Genomic DNA, 24,706 nt, shown 5'->3' on the forward strand with positions numbered 1-24,706 from the left:
TATGTGTTTAGAAGATGGATGGCCAAAAGGGAAAAGGTTCAGATCCACCCAGGGGACAGAGGACTCTCACAAGGATTTGCAGCAGGCTGGAAGAGGGCTTATTTTCTAGGTCCTAACCCATCAGAGAAGAAAGGGTAGATGCTGGACAGCCCCAGAGCACAGCATGCCTGATCTAAGCTCTGACCACATGGACCCAGAGCAGGGGCAGCCATGGGACCCTGCGACGCAGCTTCAATGCTGTTGACGTGCACTGAGAATGTGTGGGTACCAGACTGGGTCATGAGACCTGGGTGAATTCACAGGCATTCCGGGTGGAGCGCCATGCACCCGCAGCCCAGCCCACATGCACGACCCGCCATCGGGTCCAAGCCCCTGGATGACCCTTGTTTTTATCCTAGGTCCCGAGGCCCAAGGTGAGCCTGGGCACAGCAGCCCAAGCTGGAAAGAGCCTCCGCCTGGGTGGGGGTGCCCCGCACTCTGCAGCTGCCCCCGCCCCCAGGCTCCGGCAGAGGCTACAGCGCAGGCAGGCAGGCATTACCTTGGGCTCAGACAGGGGCTCACACTCCCTGGTTGGTTTTTTGCTGGAATGGCCAGAGGGGAGGGAAAAGGGAAGTGAGAAGGGACACGGGATCTATGAGATGCCTGTCCCCCACCCCAGAGACACTCAGACCCCAAACACCAGCTTCACAAAGCTGCTGCCAGGGGGATATTGAGCAGGGCATCTCTGCTGTGACACACTGGGTCACATGAGAGAGAGGGCTTGCTCGTCCACCACAGGGCTGATAATCCCACCATCAAGCATGCATGCTTCTGGGCCACAAAAACACTTTCTGATTGTCAAGAGGTTCCCCCAGTTATGCAAGTCTCCCTGAGAAAGGTATAACTCCAGTGTGGGTTAGCAGTCAGCAAAAGGAGGTGGGCTGAGCCTGGGGTGGGGCAAACCCAAACCCAGCAGCTTCTCTGATTTCCTGGAAGGTCTGGTCTGAGTCGTTCCAGGGATGGGCCCAGGCAGAGGGGGCTGGGCAAGGCTGCCCTCCGGCTCCCCACCCTACAGGAAGGCTGGTGGATACTCACGTAAGCAGGTTTCCAGGCGCTGACAATGAGCGCTCCTCCCGCCGGCTGCCCTCAAACGGGTTCCCAAAGGAGCGTTTCCGTATCATGGTCTTCACCAGGATCTGAAGGAGAGAGGAGGAAGGTGGGCCACCTGGGGGAGACTCCAGGCAACAGCCTCCCTTGTGCCACCCCCCAGGTGCTAGCTCCCTCTTCCTTTCTCTCCCAGCCCCCAACAGCTCCCAGGGCTTGTGGCTGGTGACTGGCCTTTGAAACACCCTGGGCAGCATCCCTCCCACCCAGGACACAAAAGCCAAAGCCATCATCAAATCTGACTAGTCCGCACTCAAAACCATTTATGGCTCCCTGGCTGTCAATAAGATAAGGTCCAAAATCCTTGCTCTGACAGTCTCCTATCTTAATCTCGTCTTGGTCTACCTGAGCCCCAGGGGGACCCTGTGCTCCAGAAGAGCTGGCCTGCACTGTCCCTCCTCTTCCAGGTGTCCCTGCATCTGGCACCATTTGTTTCACCTGAGCCATCGCTGCACATGCCCTCCTGGCCCATCAACCTGTCTCATCTTCAAATCTGGGCCTTTACTTTCAGTGCAAGCTATCTATGACCACCCCAACGAGAAACCCAACTATTGTTTCCCAGGTCAAATTAACAAGGGCTGCACTTTTATTTTAATTGAAATATAATTCACAAAGTAGGAAATTCACCATTTTAAAGTGTAAAGTTTAAGGGGTGCCTGGGTGGCTCAGGCCATTAAGTGTCTGACTTTGGCTCAGGTCATGATCTCATGGTTCATGGGTTCAAATCCCGCTTTGGGCTCTGAGCTGACAGCTCAGAGCCTGGAGCCTGCATCAGATTCTGTGTCTCCCTCTCTCTGCCCCTCCCTCACTTGTATTCTCTAAGATAAATAAATAAACATTAAAAATAATAATAAAGTTGGGGCACCTGGGTGGCTCAGTCAGCTAAGCGTCCGACATTGGCTCAGGTCAGGATCTCAGTTTGCGAGTTCGAGCCCTGCATAAGGCTCTGTGCTGACAGCCAGAGCCTGGAGCCTGCTTTGGATTGTCTCCCTCGCTCTATGCCCCTCCCCTTCTCACACTCTGTCTCTAAGATAAATAAACATTAAAAAAAAATAATATGGTTCAATGGTTTCTAGAACATTCACATCACCACTATCTAACTTCAGAACATTTCCTTCACCCCAAGAAAAAAAAGCAGTACCCACACCCCATTTCCCCTCCCCCCAGGCCCTGGCAACCATGGATCTGAGTCCTGTCTCTGTGGACTGGTCTATTCTGGACATCTCACACAAATGCAACCACACAGTGTGTCTGGCTTACCACACTGAGCATCATGCTTTCAGGTTCGCCCTGTTACAGCTTGAATCAGTGCTTCATCCCTCTTCGCTGCCAAAGAACATTCCTTTGTGCAGATAGGCCACATTTGTTTATCCATTCATCCACTGGTGGATGTGGGGGCTGTTTCCACTTTTTGGCTATTGTGAATAACGCTATGAACATCCAGGTACACATTTTTGTGTGTGGACATGTTTTCCACACAAAATGCTTTCATTTCTCTCGAGTACACACGCAGGTGTGGAATTCTTGGATCATGTTAGGACCATGTTCACATTCTGAGGAACTGTCAGGCTGGTTTCTACAGCGGTTACACCATTGTACATTCCCACTGGCATCACACAGGGTACTAGTTTCTCAGGGGGCTGCGTTTTAGTGCAGGACAGGAAACACCGACCAGGTCTAAGTTGCTGAGGCAGCACCCCAGGGCACCGGGTGGTGTGGCGGGAGGGCGACGGAGCTGAGAGGTGCCAAAGGTCCATCCATGTCTGAGAGGCGCTGAGGGCAGGCTTGTTCACTGCCAGTAGCGGGAATTTGCTGGTGTGCCCCCTCGTCCACTCTAACACAGACCGGGTCCCCTGCCTGGTTGGCAAACACCTGCCTGAGGAGAGGATCCCTTGGGAAAAGGTACCATCCCTCATCTCATCCCGCGGCCCCAGCTCAGCTCCCTTCCTCTGCCTCCCTGTCTTCTGCCTCACCCCTACTGATCTGTCCCATCCTTTCCAAAACCCAGATCAGATTCCCTCACTCCCTGGCTTAAAATCTTTCACCCATACAACTCTGGAACTTCTACTGTTGCTGGCCAGAGAGCCAAGGAAGGTTCTGGAGAAAGGAAGCGAATTAGTCATTTTTGGTGATGCTTTTGGCTGCAGTGTCCTGCAAAGGAATTTTCAAGGAAAAGACTTCAGCCCCCTGAAAGGCTCTAACCCCCACCCCCTCAAGCAGAATATGGTGCCTTTTCAAGCTGTTTTATGTGCTGAACTGTTTTTGTGTGTGTGCTGCTAAGAAGAAATCTAAGCATTTTTTAAAAACCCACCGATTTACCAAAAGGTGGAAATACTCGGCATCTGAAAAATGGATAAACAAAATGCGGCCTATTCATACTACAGCATATTCTTCAGCCATGAGAAGGAATGGCATGCTACGAGCCGGATGAACCTCAAAAACATGATGCTGAGCAAAAGAAGCCAGACACAGAAGACCACATCCTGTGTGATTCCACTGACACGAAATGCCCAGGAAAGGCATATCCAGAGAGACAGAAAACCAACTGGGGGTCGCCAGGGGTCCGGAGGAGGGGAGAACAGAGTGACTGTTAACAGGTACAGGATTTCTTTGGTGGGGGAAATGCAAATGTTTCAGAACCAGAGGTGATGGTTGCCCAATACTGAAAATATAATAAATGCTACTTTATTGTTCACTTTAAAATGGTTAATTTTATGTTACATGAATTCTATGTCGTTAAAGAAGAGAAGGAAAACACAGACTTAGAAAATGAAGGCTATGCCCTGTGGCAAGACACTCATGGTGCCTCCCTTGGGACTGTGTTCTGTGGCTTCTGGAACACACCAGCCCCTTCCTTCTGTGCCTTTGCCGGGGGTGGTCCCCTGGCAAGACCACCCACCCCGCCCCTCCCTGTGGCCTTGTCAAAGCAGCCAAATTTCCCAGCCCTCAGGACCCAGCAGGAGGGGCTCCTCCTCTGTGCAGCCTCCACTCTTGCTTCTCTGCGCTGGCCTGTCACCACGTAATGGCACAGGAGGGTGATTTTGATTTTTCCCACTCCATCTTTCTTACGAGGCCAGAAGCCCCATGAGGGCCAGTGCTGTACTCCATTCATCTCTGTAACCCTGTGCCTGGAACACACCGGGTGCCAGGAGGGGACTTGGACCTCCCCACTCCAGCCCGCGCCCTCGGATGACTACAGTAGCCCCTACTTCCTCCCTGGTGCCTACAGTCCATTTTCCAAGTGGGATCTTTCCAAGGCCAACTCAGATGGTCCTATTCCCCTGACTCAAATCCTGCACGTGCTCCCCACATCCCTTGGGACTAAGATTTAAGTCTTGGCTGTGGCCTCAGGTCTTGTGTGGGCTGGCCCCACCTGCTGCCCAGACTCATGTCACTGTCCCCCCACCTTCCTCGTCCTGCCTGGTTTTCTAAAGCTTCTTGTGGGCCTAGCTTCCTCCCACCAGAGGATCACCACGTTTGCTCTTCCCTCTGACAGGAACACCCTCGGCCCAATAGTACCGTGGCCCAGTTAACACTCTGCCATCTTCTCAGTGCACACCTGCTTCTTCCAGGAGGCCCTTTTCCAACCCATCACACTGGCCACATCCCCCTCTTAGGGCTACACAGTGCCCCTTAGGGGTACACGTTGCAGCCCCCCTGTTACATTATACATTTATCTATTGGCTGTTTGCCCAGCATCTGTCTCTCTAGGACAGAGGATGCACCATGTTGGTTTTACTCATCACTGTACCCCCTGCTCCCAGACCCCTAGGGTCTGACATCTTCTCCCAAGGACATCTCGGGCCTGGAACAGAAATAACCCATGGTGGGCACCTGGATCGGACGCCAGCTGCCTCCCCAGCTGTGGGCACAGGACATGGGTACAGTGGGTGGATGAGAAAGAGTGAGTGTGGGTGAGTTTTAACAGTGAAGATCATGCAGAGGTCCCAGGTCAGGGAGGAGGAGGAAGATGTGAATGGATGCCCCACCCCAGTGGCTCAAGTTTTGGAAGAAGGAGAGAGAAAGTGTGTGGGGAAGCAGGAGGGAGAAGTGCAAAGCTGGGAGAGAAGGAGCCAGCATTTGGACTCCTAGAGGGGCATTTACTTGAGGCCAGACACTGTGTCTTTGTAGAAAGTCTCAGCAGTCCCCGGCCAGAGCCCAGGGCCCTGCCTGCCTGCTGGGGCCGACGTTGGCCAGACACACCCCAGGGCTTTCAAGGTGTCCATAGTGGGGAGGATTCTGCCCCTGGGACTGCAGCCCTGACCCCAGGACCTTGAGGATACTGGTCTCCCTCCTGGAGCCAGATGCCCCCCTAGGAAGGGAGGGGATTGGCAAGTGGGCGATTCCCAGAGTCTCCAAGGTTAAGCCTGAGGATTCCACATTCTGGCTCGTTTTTCCTGGGTCAGAACCCAAATGTCAGGCCATAAAAGGGGCCCAGGAGCTCCTGAGCACATGAATTGGGAGCCCATGCCCCTAACCCTGGTAGCTGCCCACACAGCAGATGTGAGATTAGCTCAGCCGTCCACTCTGGAGCCTGAAGAGCCAGCAGATACGAATCCCACCTTGGAGACCTCAGCTTTAACTCCCACCCCTGGCACCTGCCCTGGTCCTCCTCCTGCTCCACCTGACATGCTCTGAGAGCAGGAATTCCAGAAGGGACAGTAGAATCTGTGGAGAGGAGCTACCGCTCTGCGTAGTAACACAGGACCTGTCTGGAGACAGAACTAAAGCTACAAGATGCAGGGGCCTCCTGGTCTGATGTGTGTGTGACCAAGGCCGAGAGGCTGGTGGCTGTGGGTGAGGGACAGACCCAGCCATCCCCTGACTCTCAGGCCCAATATCTGCTTCTCAGATGCCCGCCTGTGTCCCGGCCTGTCCTCGCCGGCCCGCCTCAGGCTGTCCCTGTGCTCGGTCAGTGGTCCGTCCCGCCTTACCACGGTCGCCAGGCTGGGAATGTGTTTGACCGAATTCTCGACCTCCTCTTCGGTCACCTCGACCAGCGTGCAGTTCTCGTCCTCCGATGGCAACGGCTCCGCCCCGTGCCTCGTGACCCAGGGGTGCAGCTTCAACGAATGACAGGAGGGGTGAGGGGCAGGCGGCCAGCTCGCAGAGGCCGGAGAGCAAAACCAAGGCCCTGCCAGCGAGCAGAGCCAGGGAGGAAATGCGGGAGGGCAGAGGTGGTGGCCTGAGGTCAGGCATGCAAGAGAGCTGGCAAGCCAGGCAGAGGGTGGGGGGTGAGCGAAATGCGAGGAAACGTGGAAAAGACAGAGAGACAGAGAATGGGAAGGAGCCACCAGGCCGGGGTATGCGCCAGACTGCATTCTCCAGCTGGCCCAGGTCTTGACAGAAGTGATCAGATTCAGCATCTGCCTTTCATGGTGCCCAAGGAGCACCCATCACCCCTCAGCAACTCTCCTTCATGCCCGGAAGGCTCTGTTCAGAGCAGGCAGATCCTCCCCATTTCACAGAAGGGGAAAGAGAGGCTTGGGGAGGCACAGTGAGACCACTTAGAAGGACACAGTCAGGAAAGGACCCAGGCAGGGGTCTTTCCCATCCCACTACCCACCCCTGGGGTCCAAGCCCTTATCTGTAACCATTTGGCCTCCCTCTCCTCAAATGCTAGTTAGCTAGATGCCTAGGAGTTCCTGAAGGAAACCTCTAGATTTCTTAAAGAGTCAGATATGTGCACGTATATGGCATTGGCCAGGGTGTAGTGGGTGCACAGGGGTCTCTCCTGACAGTGCTTTCTGCAAAAAATGGAATTCAGCAGGTTCTGGGGGTGTCAGATTGCTCACTAATTTCCTTCTACCCTCACTGAGATTCTTCAAAGGGATGGGGAGGGTCAAGGAAAGGGCCCAGGACTTCAGCAGCCAGGGTATGGAGCACACAGAGGCCCCAGTCTGGAGGGTGGATGCCATCAGCCCAAGCCAATCGGAGTGAGCACTGGCTGCCCCACTGACAGCAGATCCCAATTCCACAATCACAGTGAACATGAGTACAAACCCTCCTCCCCACACCCCGCCACCACCAGCACCTAGCGGCCCAGACACTGAGGGCATGGGAGGGCAGTGGTGCCAAGAGGGCGCAGCACTGTGGATGGAGGGGCGTGGGGCCTGGCCGAGGCAGGGTTGAGCCAAACAATTCCAAGCAGAGGACATAGGCCAGACCCCTGGTGCACATCCCATGGCAGAGCGGTGGCCCCCAGGTACCTTGATTTCTGGCACCACAATCCTTGATTCTGGGTTCTTGTCCAACATGCGGGTTATCAGGTCCTTCAAGTCCTCAGCTATGTCAGGCCTGGGGGTGGAAGACACATCAAGGGTGGAAAACATACACAGGACCACCAAGGGCTTGGTGAGGAAGATGACTTGGGACAGACAGGCAATACTCACTGATCTGGAAACTCCAGGGCCTGACTCTTGATCTTACTATGTAAACACATGATCCGCTCGTCCATGAACGGGCACTACGAAGAGAAGTCAGGGACAGAGTAACCGTCACTGGCTGGCACATCAGTCTGCAAGGGCTGCCACGTGCTGGCGTCACTCCACATGGGTTACAGCAGAGAAATAAATGTCCCTGTAGTAGCCCAGTCTAGTGAGAAAGCACTTCCCATGCCCCCAAGTTCTAGAAGAACCAGGAATGGACTTCCAGAAGGGCTAGAGCCCTTCGCAATCACACTGTGACTTTCCTCTGTAGCTGTGCTTTACTTTACCTACTCATACAGAAGCAAATACTCCTCCCCACCCACCTGCCCAGGAAACAATAAATACTAAGAACAATACATAAGATGTAGCAGCAACAGCAGTGACTGGTGAGGGCTTAACCTGGCCCAGGCTCTGTACTGACGTTTCTCAGAACCAATACTTCATTGGCTGCCCCTCTGCCTGAAATGTTCTTCCCACCAACAACTACATGGCTCATTTTCTCCCATCATTCTGATCAAAGCTCACCTTCTCAGGGAGGCCTTCCCGAGCTCCTATCTAAAGCACACCGTTCCCCTCAATGCCATGTGATTTCTCATCAGAGCACCTATGCCTGACGTTCTATTACATTTGTATTTGCTTATTGTTTAATTCTTGCACTGGGAACATCAACTCCAAGAGGGCAGGGATTTTCATCTGTCTTGCTTCCTGCTTATTCTCCAGGGCCCAGGAACATCCCTGGTGCAAAGTAGCGTTTTGATAAATACCTGTTGAGTTAATGAATGCTTAAATTATTTGATGATGCTCTCAGAGCCTTAAGAAATAATAAATACTCTTCTCATTTTACAGAAGAGAAAAACAGAAGCTCACAGAAGTGGCATGTCTTAAGCAGTGCAGAGCTGGGATTTAGTCTAGATTGGGCTGACTATGAAGCCTGTTCATGCACCACCTCCCAGGTGACAATCAATGCTCTCACTCAGTGGAGGACCTGACCCAGGAGGAGGAGCTCAGGTATCGTGCTGGAAAAAGAAGCCTTTATGTGGGGTGCTCAGAAGGTTGGAAAAGGTCACAGAATGGTACCTGGTCCACTCCTGTCCAAGGAAAATTATTTCATTAAGAGCAGTTACTTGAGATCAGAGTTTGGATTGCACAGGTATATCCATTTGACAGACTCATCATTAACCACTTAAGGTCTGTACATTTCATTGTATGTAGATTTTACCCCAAAGCGGGGGTGGGGGGGTGAGGGTGGGGTGGGGATGGGCAGGTGAGAACCACAAAAAACTTATGAGCTCTGGCTGATGACTGCATCCTGAAGCATATGGAGGAAGTGTAGAGATCTTAGCAACTTACTCTAAAATGCATAAAAAAAAAATAAGGTTGAAGAAGGACAGACACGTGATAAAGCAAGCAGCGTGAATTGTTTATGGTAGAATGCAGGTGTGGCTGTGTGGGTGTTTACCACAGTTATTTCAACTTTGCTATATGATTAAAAATTATCTGAGCAAACACTGGTAGGGAAGATATTATAAACTATGACACCAGTTTCTTAAGCTTTCCTCAACAAAGCCACAAGTTCATGGACAGGAAAAGTCCACATTTTTATTGCTCACATAATTAATCTGAACTTCAGAGTTAAAAACTGAAGTTCCTAAAAATCAATAATATAAAACAACAGAGAGACAAGACAGAACTCCCTAAATCAATAATGACAAATGGATTTTCACTTCCATTCCAATTCTATCCCTCCAAACAACAACTTCTGGGAACACTGCTGAGAAGCACATCAAAGCAGTCCTAACCTCAGGAAGAAAGAGGGCAGCTATTGATTTGTGATATGGGTCTCTCGTTCAGGAGTGGGAAGAGAGGTAGCACATTTGTGGTTCTTGCCCTAACTTCATCAACTATTTACCACCTCTGGAACCTCATGCTAATCCTTCTATTTTAACAGATCATTCTTCACAGATATGACTACTACATACAGGCAGGTACATTTGGAAAACCATCCTTTCCATATTCAGGTCCAACTGTGGAAATGGAATGATACAACTCAATGAATAAGCAGTCTCCCTGCAAGGGTAACTATTAACCACAGGGCCGCCTAGCAACACTCAGGACACAGGACACCCCACCCTGTTACCTGGCCAAACACAAAGCAGTACAGCGTCACACCCATGGCCCAAACATCCAAAGCCTGTAAGAAAAAGAGAGCTTCGTGTAAGGGAACAGGGGGCAGTGAGGGGTGTCTAATGCTTCTGCCCCGCCAAGAATCAAAGCTTCTTGCCTTCCTCTAAGGAATCACCCCTTCTTGACTCCTGATCCAGGGAGTTAAGGTGAGATTGATCCTACCCCACTCAAGCCTGGCCAATAAAAGCTTCACTTCCCCCAGCCATTGTGATTGGCTTAAGGATAGGCACAAGACCCAGGCCTGGCCAATAAGAGCACCACTTCCCCCAGCCACAGAGATTGGCTCAAAGATGGGCACATGACCCCAGGCTGAGCCAATCAGAGCCAACCACAAGATTTTTGCTAGGACTCTTCAGAAATAAGAATGTTCTTTCCTCTGAGGTTGGTAAGCTGATAGAAAGCAGCCTGGAGCTGTAGGTGACCCACCTACCTGGGCAGAAAACCAGTTCAAGAAAACAGTTGAGAGATGGAGAGATGGATTTCTGACTGAATCCCCGTATCTAGCCAAGCCGGATGCCACTCTTCATCTACATGATCCAGTGGATTCAGTTTAAGCCAGTGTGAGTTGGCTTTTTGCCCCTTAAATCAACAGAGCTCCGCATCTCAGGCAGGTCCACACCTACCTTCCCAGAGAAGATCTTCCGGGTCTCTGAGAGCGACTCAGGCGCCATGAAGGCAGGTGTGCCCACGGTGTTAGAGAGAAGCGCATCACTGCCCTTGAACTCGTTGCTCACGCCAAAGTCGGCAATCTTGATGTGGCCATCTTCTCCCACCAGCAGGTTGGAAGGTTTGATGTCCCGGTGGATGATCTTCTGGTAGTGTACTGGGGATAGGGCGGACACCAGATGGGAGAGGAGGCAGGAACACCATGTGAGGAGCTCTATGAGGGCCCACGGAATCCAGAAACACAGATATGGACCCCTCTGCTCTCTCACAGCCCCAGGCCTCTCCCAGCCTCCCCCTCCCAAACCTGCTGGATACCCACAGCTTTAAAAGATAAGGGAGAAAGAGTGTCTTTAAGGAAGTCCTCCCATCTTCAGAAAGAAGTAGTGGAACACTGACTGCCAATAATAATTAGTAACTGCCTGCTAGTCTAAGTTGTGGGTGCCGACGGTGCATGGAGAGTTTCTGCTGAGTCTGGCTGGCTTCCAGCTAGAAGTCTCAAGACTTGTGACAGTCAAACATATTTTCACCTACTAATGCCAACACTCAACCTGCTCACCACACCAACAATGACTGGAGCCGATCCAATGGAAGTGTGGGCCACAAAATAGGATTGGGGACTTGCTTAACTTGTTCCTGCCTGGATGTCAACCCATAGGAGAGAACAATCCTACAGTCTAGAAGACTCAACTGCATTTCTTTGGTGGTAGTGGTGATGATGATGATGGTATCAGTAATAGGGTCAGCAGGGCGGCACCTGGGTGGCTCAGTCAGTTAAGTAATAGGGCCAGCAGCTCCATTTGTTGAGTGCCCAGTCTGGGGCCTAGCCCCATGTTAAGTGCTTCTCACGGACCCCATTTAAATCTCATGACAATACTACGTGATAGGGCAGGTTAAAGGACAAAATGTTTAACAACCAGAAGCAGAAAGGACACCTGCCAATCTGAACTACTAATATGTACTGGCTGATTTCAACCTGGTGAGAGATACTTTATTCCCATTTTACAGATGAGAAAACTTAGGTTCCAGGAGGTTTAACAGGATCCCTATCCCAGGGCCACTGGGAATAAGGGACAATGCGAGTAGAGCCCCTAACAGTGCCTGGTACACACAGAAAGTGCCAGGGAAAATGGCCACTATCGCTATTGCTCTTAATTTTTGTGGCAGAAAGAAGGGTTTCTGCTCATCAAGGGCATGGCTTTCCACAGCTGTCCATGACTGCATCTCAGACAATTCTGTTTCCCACCCATCTGCCTGCACTCCAGGAGGGAAATTCCACTTTCTCACTTGCCATCCACTAGCTGGGATGTTAACCACCCCTGACTGAGATTCCTCCCACAGGCCCCCGCTTACAGTACTCTATGCCTTTGATCAGGTCCTGGAAGTAGAAACGGGCCTGGTCCTCAGAGAGTGGTTTAAGGGTGGGCACTTCCATCACAGGCCTGAAAGGTCAACACATGCATGAGAAGCAAACCAGACACACTGGCCTTTGCCCTCTTTCACCAGCAGAACCAAGCACCACCTCACTCAAGAAGCTTCTGCAGCTCGAGAAGTTTCAGGCGTCATACCCACCAGGAGGGGGGACACTCACCCTTGGTTGACCAGCTCAAACACTGTAGGGAAGAGAAAGGGTAAACTGTTACATTGGGAAATTGGAAATCCACCTTCCTCTTCCTCCTCTACCTCCCAAATGCCCATAAAAACACCAAGAAACACAGAAATGAATATTGGGGCCGGGGAAAGGAACAGTCCACTCAGCCCAAACTGGTCAAGGTCTTACTTAGGAGACTAGGGGTCAGAGATTTCTGATGTCCCTGGGACCCCCAGTCTGGCTGTACTTTTCATCCTCAAAACAGCCAAGGACCTTACAGCCAGGGGAAAACAAAGCAGGCAGATAGGACACAGGTGGGGATGGCTCACGGGCTCCTTCCTTCTCTCCACTCACACCTTGGAGATTCCAGGCATACAAGTGATACTAAACTATGTCCTCTTAAGTCAGGTCCCGAGACACCTTATGCCAAAGAACAGGTCTAAGGGGACACAACCCAATTTCTCTTTACTTAGACACAAAGAAGTAGCCCTAGAGGTCTTCAGAACCCCTGGAAAGTTTGGGTTCAAGAAACAAGAACATGTTAGGTTCAAGAAACTCCCACCTCCTCCACACTGCCAGGCTGTGTCAGGCTACAGACCAACAATGCTTGTAGATTCTTCCAGCTCCTCAACACCCCACACTTGGCACCATCAGACTCCTCCCCGTGGCTCTCGATCCAAAACAAGACTTGGAGCAAGAGGTGGGGGTGGAGATTTCCTCACCCTTCAAGAGCCCATCCCCTTCCTCTTAAACAGGTCCCTGCTTGGCTCCCATTCACCCACAATATGCAGACCACTCCCACTGTGTGAGCTTCTTCCCAGTCCTGTATGTGTGTGGGATCCCCGCTCCAAACCACCAAGTTAGCTAAGCTGTGTTCAGGGAATGCACTAGTTGTTGTTGGAGCTTTTTGTTTTGTTTTTTGCATTTTTAAAAACAGAGGTGAGGGGTGCCTGGGTGACTCAGTCGGTTAAGCGTCCGACTTCGGCTCGGGTCATGATCTCACAGTTCGTGAGTTCGAGCCCCGCGTCGGGCTCTGTGCTGACAGCTTAGAGCCTGGAGCCTGCTTCAAATTCTGTGTCTCCCTCTCTCTCTGCTCCTCCCCCGCTCATGCTCTGTCTCTCTCTCCTTCAATAATAAATAAAAACATTAAAAAAAAAATTTTTTTAAATAGAGGTGAAATTTCCAAAACATAAAATTAACTATTTTAAAGTTTACAATTCAGTGGCATTTAGTGTTCACGGTGTTGTGCAACTATTGCCTCTACCTAGTTCCAGAAAATTTTCACCCCCTCAAAAAGAAACCCTGTGCCCATTAGCAGCCACTCCCCTCCTCCCAACCCCCTCCCCCACAACCACTAACCAGATTTCTGTTCTACGGATTTGCCTTTTCTGGAAATTTCACATATATGGAATCATATGCTAAGTGACCTTTTGTGACTGGCTTTTTTACTTAATGTTCATCCACACTGTATCACGTGTCAGTACTTCCTTCCTTTTTATGGCTGACTAATATTCCACTGTGGATATGCAACATTTTGTGTATCCAGTCATCAGCTAACAAACATTTGGGTTGTTTCCACATTTGGGTTATTGTGAATAGTGCTGCTATAACATTCATGTGCAAGTACTTGGGTGGATATCTGTTTTCAGTTCTTTGGGGTGTAAATACCTAAGAGCAGAGTTACTAGGTCATGTCTCATAGTTATTTTAATTTTGTCCTGCTTGAACAAACATAACTGGGACCATGAAGCTGTCCTTTAAGAAGTGAAAAATTCACACAGTGAATTTCAAACTCAAGTGGAAAAGGACTCTGGAGCTGTCTGTTGTTCTGAAATCATCTACCCACTTTGGAGTTTCTTATAGAAGAAACCAAAAGGTTGTTTCAAAGATCTCCAAGGGCTAAGGTGGTTAAGGGAAAAGAACCAGCTCCTCAGATAAAAAATAAAGCTTAGGGGCGCCTGGGTGGCTCAGTCAGTTAAGCATCTGACTCTTGATCTCAGCTCAGATCTTGATCTCAGGGTTATGAGTTCAAGACCCACATTGGGTTCCATGCTGGGTATAGAGCCTACTTAAAAATAAAAAAATAAAAAAATAAAATGGGGCACCTGGGTGGTTCAGTTGGTTAAGGGTCTGACTTTGGCTCAGGTCATGATCGCATGGTTCATGAGTTTGAGCCCCGTGTTGGGCTCTGTGCTGACAGCTCAGAGCCTGGAGCCTGCTTGGGATTCTGTGTGTGTGTCTCTCTCTCTCTGCCCCTCCCCTGCTCGTGTTCTGTCTCTCTCTCTCAAAAATAAATAAACATTAAACAAAAAAAAACTTTTTAATAAAATAAAATAAAAAGGAAGCTTAAAGGTTCTGACCAGAAAGGAAGTTAACTCCCTAAGGCCCTTTCCTGTCTTCAGGCTCATCAACCAGTGTTGGGCAAACCTGAGCTGGGGCAGATCTGCCGTGGCTTCAGGCTGTGGTTAGAAACAAAAGCAATGGCACTGAAGGTAAGGTGTCCACAGACAGGAGCTCTGGTCCCCTCAGCTCCGGCCTATCCCACCTTCATTATGGAAGACTTGACTTTCAAGAGCTGCTTCATGAATTTCTGTGCTTATTCCCAAGCACCATAATTTAGTTGGCCTGGAAGAAGCCAGCCTGTTGAAACAGGTCTATTTTCAGTCACTAATAGTTTAACCCCCTTCTACAGCTGAACAATGGGTGGGGAGTTTTTAGCCTCTAGAAATACTGACCACACTATCTGGGGGTCAGGCCTGCAGCTGTAGGACCCTTGCTGATACCTGCTACCCAGTCTCATGTGCTACCCTGACTATCCTCGACACACGTCTGTGCCTGGAAACTAAAAACTAACCATGTCAGGACTTTCACTAGAATCACATACCCAAAGTCAGGCTAGCTCCTTTCTACACTGCTGCCTCAAAAAGAGAAAAACTCTGTCGATGAAGTTGCCTGATTCGAATGGTTTAGGAAACTCCTCTTTCAAGCTTGGGTCAGGTTCTTTTTATACTCATTCAACTCTGCTCAAAACCCTCCAATGGCTGCCTTCTTGCTCACAGCAAAAGACAAAGTCTTACAATGGTATAAAATGTCCTCTGCCATCTGTTCCCCACTGTCCTGCACAAATGTCACCCTGGTGAAGCATCTCAAGGAGCCACCCTATTTCCCAGTCCCCCACACTGGAACTCCTGGTTCCCCTGACCCTGCTCAGGTTTACTTTTTTTTCCATGGTGTTGTCACCTTCAAAGGCTAAGCATAATATTTAAGTACGACGGTGTCCATCTGTCCTTATGAGAGCAACAAAGTGCCCTGAGGGCAGAGTGTTCTTTTTTGTTTTCTGATAAACCTAGAACAAATTGTGTTTGTTGAATGAACAACCAAACTCCCCAGAAATAGACAAAAGCCATGCAGAGTCCTGTCAGGAGCCCCAAGTGAGCAAACTGTGCTGGGAATGCCATTCTGGGACAAAAATTATCTTTTATATTTTATGACATCTGCTATAGCTCCCTAAACTTCACTCATTTGCCTAATATGTTTATCATCTGGCCATTATGTACCACATAAACTATTATTTGTTTCATATTTTTCTTTAAATGACTCAGTTTAAAAACTCTGAGCTTTATTCTGGGTAATGACATCCATGAAGTCAAGAGTTATTGTGCCACTATAGTTTTTCCTACACAATGGTAAATTAAATCTGAAAAGGTTTTTTAAATGTCTATCCGTGTATCACTTAAAATCATCTCATATATTTAAAGTGGTGATGGTAGGGGTGCCTGGATGGCTCAGTCGGTTAAACATGCAACTTCAGCTCAGGTCATGATCTCACATTCGTGGGTTCAAGTCCTGCATCAGGATCTCTGCTGTCAAATGCAGAACCCGCTTCGGATCCTCTGTCTCTCCCCCCCCCCCCCCATTTATTCCTCCCCTGTTCATTCTCTCTCTCTTTCAAAATAAATAAACTTAAATAAATAAACCTAAAAAAAAATAAAGTGGTGATGATACCACATTTGGGAAATATTGCAAGTCTGTATTGTTCAGAGTTTAATAATGTTTCTTTCTCACATAATTTTTTAAAGTTAACATCTGATGTTATTTACTGTGTAGCTTCTAAATTGTTTCTTCAGGAAGGTTTTTAAAGTTCTAAAATTTGAACATGGAATGCACACTAGATGCTCTTAGGGAAATGAAGTTAACTTTTTCAAATGTAATAATGGTATTGTGACCACCTAAGAGAATGTTCTTATGTGAGATGCACACTGAAGTATTTATGGCCTGAAGTGTCAAGATGTCTGCTAATTTACGTTTTGGACAGTTCAGCAAAAAAAAAAAAAAAAAAAAAAATAGAAATGGATGGGTGCATGGCTAGACTGATACAGCAAATATGACAAAAAATTATTAACTGCTGACTCTGGGTGGAAGATATACAGGCATTCACTGTACTATTTTTTCAGCTTTTCTATAGGCTTACATTTTTCATAGGAAAAACCTGGAAAGGGGAAGAGGAGGGGGAATGAAAAATAAAATGTCCTAAGCTACAACATTCTCTTGGAACTGAACCACAGCAATTACATGAGGAGAAACTGAGCTGTTTTCAAACCACACCCATTCAAACCAGACCCCAGATGACCAATCACTCCTGTGCAACATAAGATTATCCCAGGATCATCCTCATGCTCATCCAGGAGACTTCTGGATTCTAGGCTGGGCTTGGCCATGCCCACTCCCCTCACCTCCTTGGTACCCCTCCCAGCTGTCATCTGTACCCACTTGAAATGCACAGGCTCATGTGAATGCCCACCAAGCCAAGTTGCAAGGACATATAACTATTGTTCATGCATCCCTGGACCCAACAGTCTGTGGTCCAGTTTTGAATTAGTCCTGCCCTTTCTTCCTTCATCAGTACCTACAGTCACGGCTCCCCCACATCTTCGCCAGTTTTTAAAAATCAAGTCTCTGAGGACATGCCTGAGTCCTTCTGTTTCTTTGTGCAGTGCCCTCCAAGCCTCCGAATGCCCCACTGTGGCCTCTCAGGCTCTCCAACCTCACCCCCATCCCCTCTCCCTGGTTTACCCTGTCCCACCCACATTCTTCTCAAACACACTAAGCTCTCACCAGCCTCAGAGCCTTTGCACTTGCTGTTCCCTATGCCTGGAATGCTCTTCCCCAGATGTAACAGGGCTGTGTCTTTGACATTCAGGTACCAAATCATCACCCCGTATGTGATGTGGCCCCTCAGTCCCTCTCTCTCATGTCATCCTCTTTAACCTTCTTCAGAGGATCTACCTGAAGTTAACTGGTTTATTTAGTTGTTGACTATCTGTCTTCCCTGACTAAAATGTCAGCTTCTAAAGAGCAGAAGCCTCAACTTTCTCACTCACCAATGCATCCTTAGTGCCTTGAACCTGCCCAGCATTAGCAGGTGCTCAATAAATATTTGCAAATGAATAAACAGCCCCCGCCCCATAAAGTCCCAGCAAGCACTCCCTTCTACCTCCTGCTTCAAAGTAAGGCAGCAGCCTCACTCTGTGGCTCACTGTGGGGCCCAGCCTCAGCGGGAAAGGGGAAGCTGTCTGTCCTTGGTGGGAGATGCCAGGGGCAGGGGTTGCTTGAGAGGACCCCTGAGCTTTGGCAGGTGCAACTGCCTGAGCAGGAGCAGAGGAAGGCAAGGGCTCTCTTACCCATGTACAGATGGTCCTCGTTGGGGTCATCCAGGACCTATTGGCACAGCCACATGGAACAGGCCGGAAACACAGAGCAGGGGAGAGGAAGAGAGGGAAATGATATGAGCAGGGGGGAAGCAGCAGCCACGGGACTGCATTTGCCACCAGAAGGGCTGTGCTTTCCACTGGCTTTCCTGGTTTAGATGAAGGGCACGGGAAAAAAAAACAGTGTGTGCGATCCAAATGGCCATCTGGAAAATAAACACCTTCTAGCCCAATCCTCAAGGGTCCAAAACCTCCCCCAGAAAGGAGATTACAAAAAGGAGAGGAAAAAGTCCTCCCCTGGGAAATGGGGGCGCCTGGCTGGGTCAGTCGGTAGAGCATGCAACTCTTAATCTTGGGACCATGAGTTTGAGCCCCACGTTGGGAGTAGTAAATTACTTTTTTTTTTTTTTAATTGTTTTTAACTTCTCCCCTGGAAAATGTCTCAGCTTCAATAAGAATCCCCCCTTTCTCCTAGGAGACAATGGACTGATCCACAGGGTGAAAATTCAAATCCTGTCTGGGCTCTTCTGACTCCTCCATGAAGAGCCCCCATGACCTCCTGCCCCTGCAGAAAAGGACGTCTCCCTGCCCAGAACATCCATGGCACATTCTCTCTGTCCTCCTCTCATGGCCATCCTGCTTTCATCTCGTCATTTATTTCTATATCTCCCCCTCTCTGCAAAGGGCTGTATCCACCTCATTTGCCTCCGTGGTGCCCTGTACAGGACAAAGTTACATAGCAGGTGCTCAGAATGTCTGATGCATAGACTAACAGGCTGACAAACAGCCTTGGATGAAGAGTTCAGATGCCACAGGTCACCGGGGAGAGGGGAGATCCTGTCAGGACCCAGAACCACTCACTAAACAGGTGTCTCTGGGCTTCCTCTAAGATGGGTGACTCAAGCATCAGTGAACTGACACTGTGAGACAGTGTGACAAGTGGAGATAGCCTGCAGCCACCATCTCTCTCCTTTGAGAAGAAACAAAGGCAGGCTCCTTGGCTGGACTGGTCTTCCCGCCTCTTCCCACATCGTCCTCACCTTCCCCAGCCAACCAACATCCATAGGATGAGAAAGAGATTTACCCTAGGCAGAAGCCCAGGGCAGCCAACCTGGAGCCCTAAGCCCTACCCAGTGGGAGGAGCCAGACCCAGGGCCTGGCCTACCTAGAGCTCTGCACTTGACAAGCCCCAGTCAAGGCATGGCTGCTAACCCTCACACCCACCAAAGGCAGGGGTATACCCCCAAATAGAGGCCACCAGCCCTTTGCACATGTTGTTCCTCCCTCTGTGATGCCCTTCCCCATCTTTCCCTGTTGTCTCCATCCAGGGAACTACCGGGACCATCTCAAATATCCCTTCTGAGAAGACTTCCTCAGCCATTTGGGTCGGCTGGCTGATGGCACTCCATGCTCCCGCAAGCACTGCAAACACGTGTCCAGTTACATGCTTTATCACATGCTGCTTATAAGTCCTGTCATCTACACCAGAGGTGCTCCAAATGTGGCTCGGGGACTCCTAGGGATCCCCAAGATGTTTTCCCAGAGTTCATGAGGTCAAAACTATTTTCACTCTAACACTAAGATAATATTTGCCCTTTCCACTCTCATTCTCTATTAGTAGAGAAACCAGAAACCACATCACACGCAAGGTCACAAGAGGCTGAATGCAGAAGCAGATATGAGAATCCAGCCATCTTCTATTAAGCCACACATAAACAACAAAACTTTGCAAAAATGTAGAACTATGCCACTCTTCTCACCACAGTTTTCCAGAAAATATAGTTACTTTTCATAAAAATATATTGCTACATAATGGGATTATTGTTGTTTTTAAATGAATTAATAAATAATTTGTAAACTTCTCGGTTTTAAATTCTGATGTGGCAAATAATAATAAATACAACCCACATAAGCAAAACTTTTTTGGGGGTCTTCAATAATTTTGAAGAACATACAGGAATCCTAAGACCAAAATCTTTGAGAACTACTGATCTAGAACAGAAGATGGCAAATATAGCATGCAAGCCAAATCTAGCCCTCTGCCTCTGCCTGTTTTTGTAAATCAAGTTTTATTGGAACACAGCCACATCCATTTGTTTACATGTATAGGGTTGCTTTTGTGCTAATATTATATATATATATATATATATATATATATATATATATATATATACAGTATACTTATATATATGTAGTATATTATATTATAACATATATAAATATAGATAGAAATACAGGTGTGTAAGATACAGATATAATATATATATATTATATCTATATCTATCTTATATCTATATATATAAAGAGACAGAAATGGGTAACAGGCAAGTTTCAGTATCCCTCTGACCCTCAATTCCTTTATCTATAAAATGGAAGTAATAAATAGTCTTAGGAAAGGGTGAGAATAACATGAAAGAACAGCAGTCAAGGAGTCGGGAGCAATAACTAGTACTCAGCCTTGCAATAAGCTGTTCAACGTGGTGCGGCTCTCCCTAGAAACTAGTGGTGTGGCATGTGGGTAATAACAGAGCCGAGACTGGACCATCACTATCCCTGCCTCCCTCCTCCCTGGCCCCCCAGCTCACCTCTACCAGCTTTACCACATTGGGGTGGTCCAGCTTCTTGAGGATGGCGATTTCCTGGTACACCTGCTCAATGGGGCCCCTAGGCTGGATGCAGCCTCCCGGAGCTGGCCGGGTGCCTCGGGGCGGGGGGCGACCTGGAGGAGACACAGGGTCAGGACAAACAGCTTTTCCCCTGCAGATGGCAGCTGAAGAGGGGGCAACCCAAGTCGGGGGTAGGGGGGGTTTTGCCAGGGATGGAGTGGCTGATGTCCCCAGGGGCCTTAAGGAGCCTGCTTGTCATCTGTCTCCTCTGCTGCTGGAAATCAGTGAGGATGGAGACCCAGCCCCCTGTTCAACCTTCTGTTAATACCCTCCTTCCTGCCCCATGCCCCAGTGACAGGAGTCTTTGGGGCATCAACCTGGGCACTCTCTGTAGGGGACACCATTCAATGGGATCTTCTCTCTTGCCCCAGCCCTGCACCTAAGAACAAAGGCCTGGCCCACCAAACTCACGAGGAAAGCCTGCCTGTCGGATCAGCTTCTTTTTCGACAACACCTTCATCGCCTGTGGAAGACAAGACCCCATATCTCGGTTAAAATGGGGAGGAAGGGAGAGAGAGAGCTCCTTCCACTCCTAGGCCTGCCGAAGCTCTTGGTGCCCTGGTGGCCTCACGACGATGTAGTGAGCGCCTCGTCATTGGAGTGGGTCAAGCAGCTGCAGGCTGGAAACTGAACTGCCAGGGTTCCCTCAGCCCTGAGAGTGCTTCCAAGGCTCCAGGTTAGCTTTCCTGACTGGGACCATGAGCCTTGGGACTCGCTACAACTAAATCAAGACATGAGTCAGCTGGAGTGATGGACGAGAGACTGGCTATTTTACACATGGGGAAACTGAGGCTCAGGTGTGATGTCACTTGGCCAAGGACACACAGCTGGCAAATGGGAGAGCCAGAATTTGAACCCAAGTTGGACTGACTTCCAAAGGCAAACGAGGGCAATTTGCCTCACTACCACCTGGTTCTTGGTGCCGTGAAGGATGTAGAAATGGCAGCTCAGAGTAAGAATAGGAGACATTTGCTGAATTTATCCACTTTCTTTCTGAGCCGATCACTTTGCCTCCCCATTTCCCCATCTGTATAATGGGAACATCACTTCCTTCCTAAGGCACAAAATGAAACAACCTAAGGATAAAATGGGACAATAGCGAAGAAAATCTTTCAGGAAGCTAAATTCTGGAAAGGAGGGTTTTGCTTTGGACGAGGACAGGGATGGGGAGGGGGATGTGGATACTTACATAATAGGTATTGTCATTTTCATTGTAGGCCAACTTGACCACGCCATAGGAGCCCTGGATAAAGGGAGATGCCCATGACATACTATCCAGAAGTTATGATCTGCAAAATGAGGACCCTAATACAGGGGTTGCAAACCGGCAGCCAATTTACCAAATCTGCTATGCAATTACATTTTGTTGCATCTGCAGTTTTTAGAAAGTTTGAGTGAGTTGCCAACATTTAAAACCAAAAAGATCAGATATAAAAATCTAGATTCTCAGCTTCTTTTGAAAAAAATCAGAAGATCTGGCCATATGGATCCATAATCACCTCCACATGTCAACAGTTTGCCATAGTCCTCTCCACTCCACTCCACTCTCCACTAATACATTACACCTAGCAGGCTTTGTTCATTTATATTACTCACTTGCTTTCTATTGATATTTGAGTTCTTGACCCCTGCAATAACACTGCCCATTGGCTGAAATAAAAACAAAAACAGATGCGAGAGTACCTCAGGGAGAAAAAAACACCACCACTAATGTTGGTGATATGTTATTCCCTTAAAGCTGTCTGGGCTTCTGTAGAAACACATTAATATTTTGATGTAAAAAGAAAATAAACCAGATGGACCAGTGATGGATGACAAAACCCTCCCCCACAACTTTGCCTCCAAGGACTCGTTCCCGCTCCCAGCTGCAGCAGGTTCCCTCCACCGTATCTGACACATCCTTGGTAGATGCAGAAAACCAGCCTGGCTGCTCGGATATTTACCTTTCCAATTTCATCCTTCAGTGTGTACTGATTCAGCTGTACACAATCCTGCAATGTTAAGTAGAAACACACAGAATATGAATTGTAAGTTTGCAGCTAGATACATTTTTCACAAAACAAACACATGAACCAGGACCCAAATCAAGAAGAGAATATTCCCGACCCCCTGAAGCATCTCTCAGACACTGGCCCGTCTCCAGGGTGACCACTACCCTGACCTTTAACAACACAGATTTTGTACATTGTAAAAAATATGGGGAGCCTGAGTGGCTCAGTCGGTTAAGGGTCTGACTTTGGCTCAGGTCATGATCTCGCAGTCCATGAGTTTGAGCCCCGCATCGGGCACTGTGCTGACAGCTCAGAGCCTGGAGCCTGTTTCAGATTCTGTGTCTCCTTCTCTCTCTGCCCCCTCTGTCACTCAACCTCTGTCTCTCTCGGTGTCTCAAAAATGAATAAATGTTAAAAAATATATATTTAAAAAAATGTGATCATACATTATGTACTCTTTTAATACACATTTTTAAATTTTTTTTTTCAACGTTTATTTATTTTTGGGACAGAGAGAGACAGAGCATGAACGGGGAAGGGGCAGAGAGAAAGGGAGACACAGAATTGGAAACAGGCTCCAGGCTCCAAGCCATCAGCCCAGAGCCTGATGCGGGGCTCGAACTCACAGACCGCGAGATCGTGACCTGGCTGAAGTCGGACGCTTAACCGACTGCGCCACCCAGGAGCCCCCTAATACACATTTTTAAAGAGGTGTTCCTAAAACGTTGATTTTAAATTAAACAAGTAATCCTATATAAGGACTATGTTGTCCAATATAAACAGAGTAACACAAGTGGAGAAAATCTGAGTGACTGTGGGCAGAGAATGGTTTCTTAACAAAATTTCTCAAAGATTCTTTTTGTACAAAAAGCACAAAAAACTCATTAATAACAACACCCTAATTTAAAAATGGGCATGGGGTGCCTGCGTGACTCAGTCGGTTGGGCGGCTGACTTCAGCTCAGACCATGATCTTGCTGTTTGGGAATTCTAGCCCCATGTTGGGCTCTGTGCTGACAGCTCGGAGCCTGGAGCCTGCTTCGGATTCTGTGTCTCCCTCTCTCTCTGCCCCTCCCCTGTTCATGCTCTGTCTCTATCTCTCTCTCTCAAATAAACATTAAAAACATTAAAATGCTTTTCATAAACATTAAAAAAATTTTAATTAAAAAATAACAAAAATGGGCAAAAGACTTGAAAAGACAGTTCTCCAAAGAAGATATACAAATGATCAGTAAGCACATGAAAAGACATTCAAAAAAAAAAGAAGAGGCTTAACATCATGACTCATTGGGGAAATGTAAATTAACACCATACCCATTAGATTGGCTAAACTCCAAGACTGACCACACCAAATGTTGTCAGAATGTAGGGCATGGAGAACCTTTATACACTGCTAGTAGGAAGTTAAAATGGTGCAGCCTCTTTGGAAAGCAAGTGGGTAGTTTCTTAACAAACACCTCCTCTATGACATAGCCATTCTGCTCCTAACTTTATCCAAGAAACGTGAAAACTTGTGTCTGTGCAGACTTGCATACAAATGTTTGAAACAGCTTTATTGGTAACAGTCAAATACTGGAAACAACCCAAAAGTCCACTGACAGGTAACTGGATAAACAAAAAGGGGTCCATTGCAGACAATGGAATGCTAGGCAGCAATAAAAAGGAAGCATGCAGTAATAAAGACAAATCTCAAAATTGTTACGCCATCAAAGAAGCGAAGCCAAAAAAAAAAAGAGTGCATACTAAATGATTCCACTTACAGAAAATTCTTGAACTTGCAAACTAATCTATGATGATAAAAAGTAGGTCAGCGGTGACCTGGGAAAGGGGAAGAGGGGGGAGGGATGTGTTGTCGGGTATGCTGGAAATGTCTGTGATCTTGACTGGGGTGATGTTTTTAGAGACGTATGCATATATCAAAACTGATCATATTGTACACGTGAAATATGTGGTTTGTTTTACTTCAGTTATACCTCAATATAGTTAGGGGGGAAATGTGAAGTGAAAAAAGAGGTAAAAATGGGAAAAGAAACACAATAGAAAATAAAACTTCAAGTGTTACCGATAAGCCCAACACTTCCCTTGAACCCCACCGCCACCCCAATTCTAACCCTTTCCCCAAACCTTGATGTCAGTTTGGTGTATAAACTTTCAGGCCTTTTTCTATGTAAATGCACGCATACGTGCACCTGTTGAAAATACAGAGCATTGTTTTGGGATAGGGCTTTGGAGAGGCAAAAATGATGTCACACTAAATCACTTCTCAACCTCTTTTCTCACTCAACATCACTGGAGACAGTTCCAGGGCAGAATGTACACAAAGACCTGCATCTT

The 24,706-nt window shown here is 48.2% G+C and overlaps 1 protein-coding gene across 5 annotated transcripts in view; it reads right to left on the reverse strand.

Moving 5' to 3' along the window:
- CAMKK2 (calcium/calmodulin dependent protein kinase kinase 2) overlaps positions 1–24,706 on the reverse strand; it is a 47,868-nt gene that overhangs the window by 5,405 nt on the left and 17,757 nt on the right. For 2 of the 5 annotated variants that reach the window (XM_040444158.1, XM_040444155.1), the window contains exons 3-16: positions 22,326–22,373; positions 21,572–21,625; positions 20,794–20,845; positions 20,302–20,435; positions 17,690–17,726; positions 12,010–12,031; positions 11,772–11,860; positions 10,379–10,578; positions 9,709–9,762; positions 7,536–7,609; positions 7,353–7,440; positions 6,078–6,206; positions 1,075–1,175; positions 539–581 (exon numbers count right to left, since the gene is read on the reverse strand). In XM_040444158.1, coding sequence (XP_040300092.1) covers positions 539–581; positions 1,075–1,175; positions 6,078–6,206; positions 7,353–7,440; positions 7,536–7,609; positions 9,709–9,762; positions 10,379–10,578; positions 11,772–11,860; positions 12,010–12,031; positions 17,690–17,726; positions 20,302–20,435; positions 20,794–20,845; positions 21,572–21,625; positions 22,326–22,373 — 1,125 coding nt within the window. The remainder of the gene's footprint in view (positions 1–538; positions 582–1,074; positions 1,176–6,077; positions 6,207–7,352; positions 7,441–7,535; positions 7,610–9,708; positions 9,763–10,378; positions 10,579–11,771; positions 11,861–12,009; positions 12,032–17,689; positions 17,727–20,301; positions 20,436–20,793; positions 20,846–21,571; positions 21,626–22,325; positions 22,374–24,706) is intronic. The other 3 variants (XM_040444156.1, XM_040444157.1, XM_040444159.1) reach the window with 3 other exon arrangements.

Source organism: Herpailurus yagouaroundi, unplaced genomic scaffold (genome assembly GCF_014898765.1).
Source record: "Herpailurus yagouaroundi ecotype Mexico unplaced genomic scaffold, PumYag 191, whole genome shotgun sequence".
Lineage (NCBI taxonomy): Eukaryota > Metazoa > Chordata > Mammalia > Carnivora > Felidae > Herpailurus > Herpailurus yagouaroundi.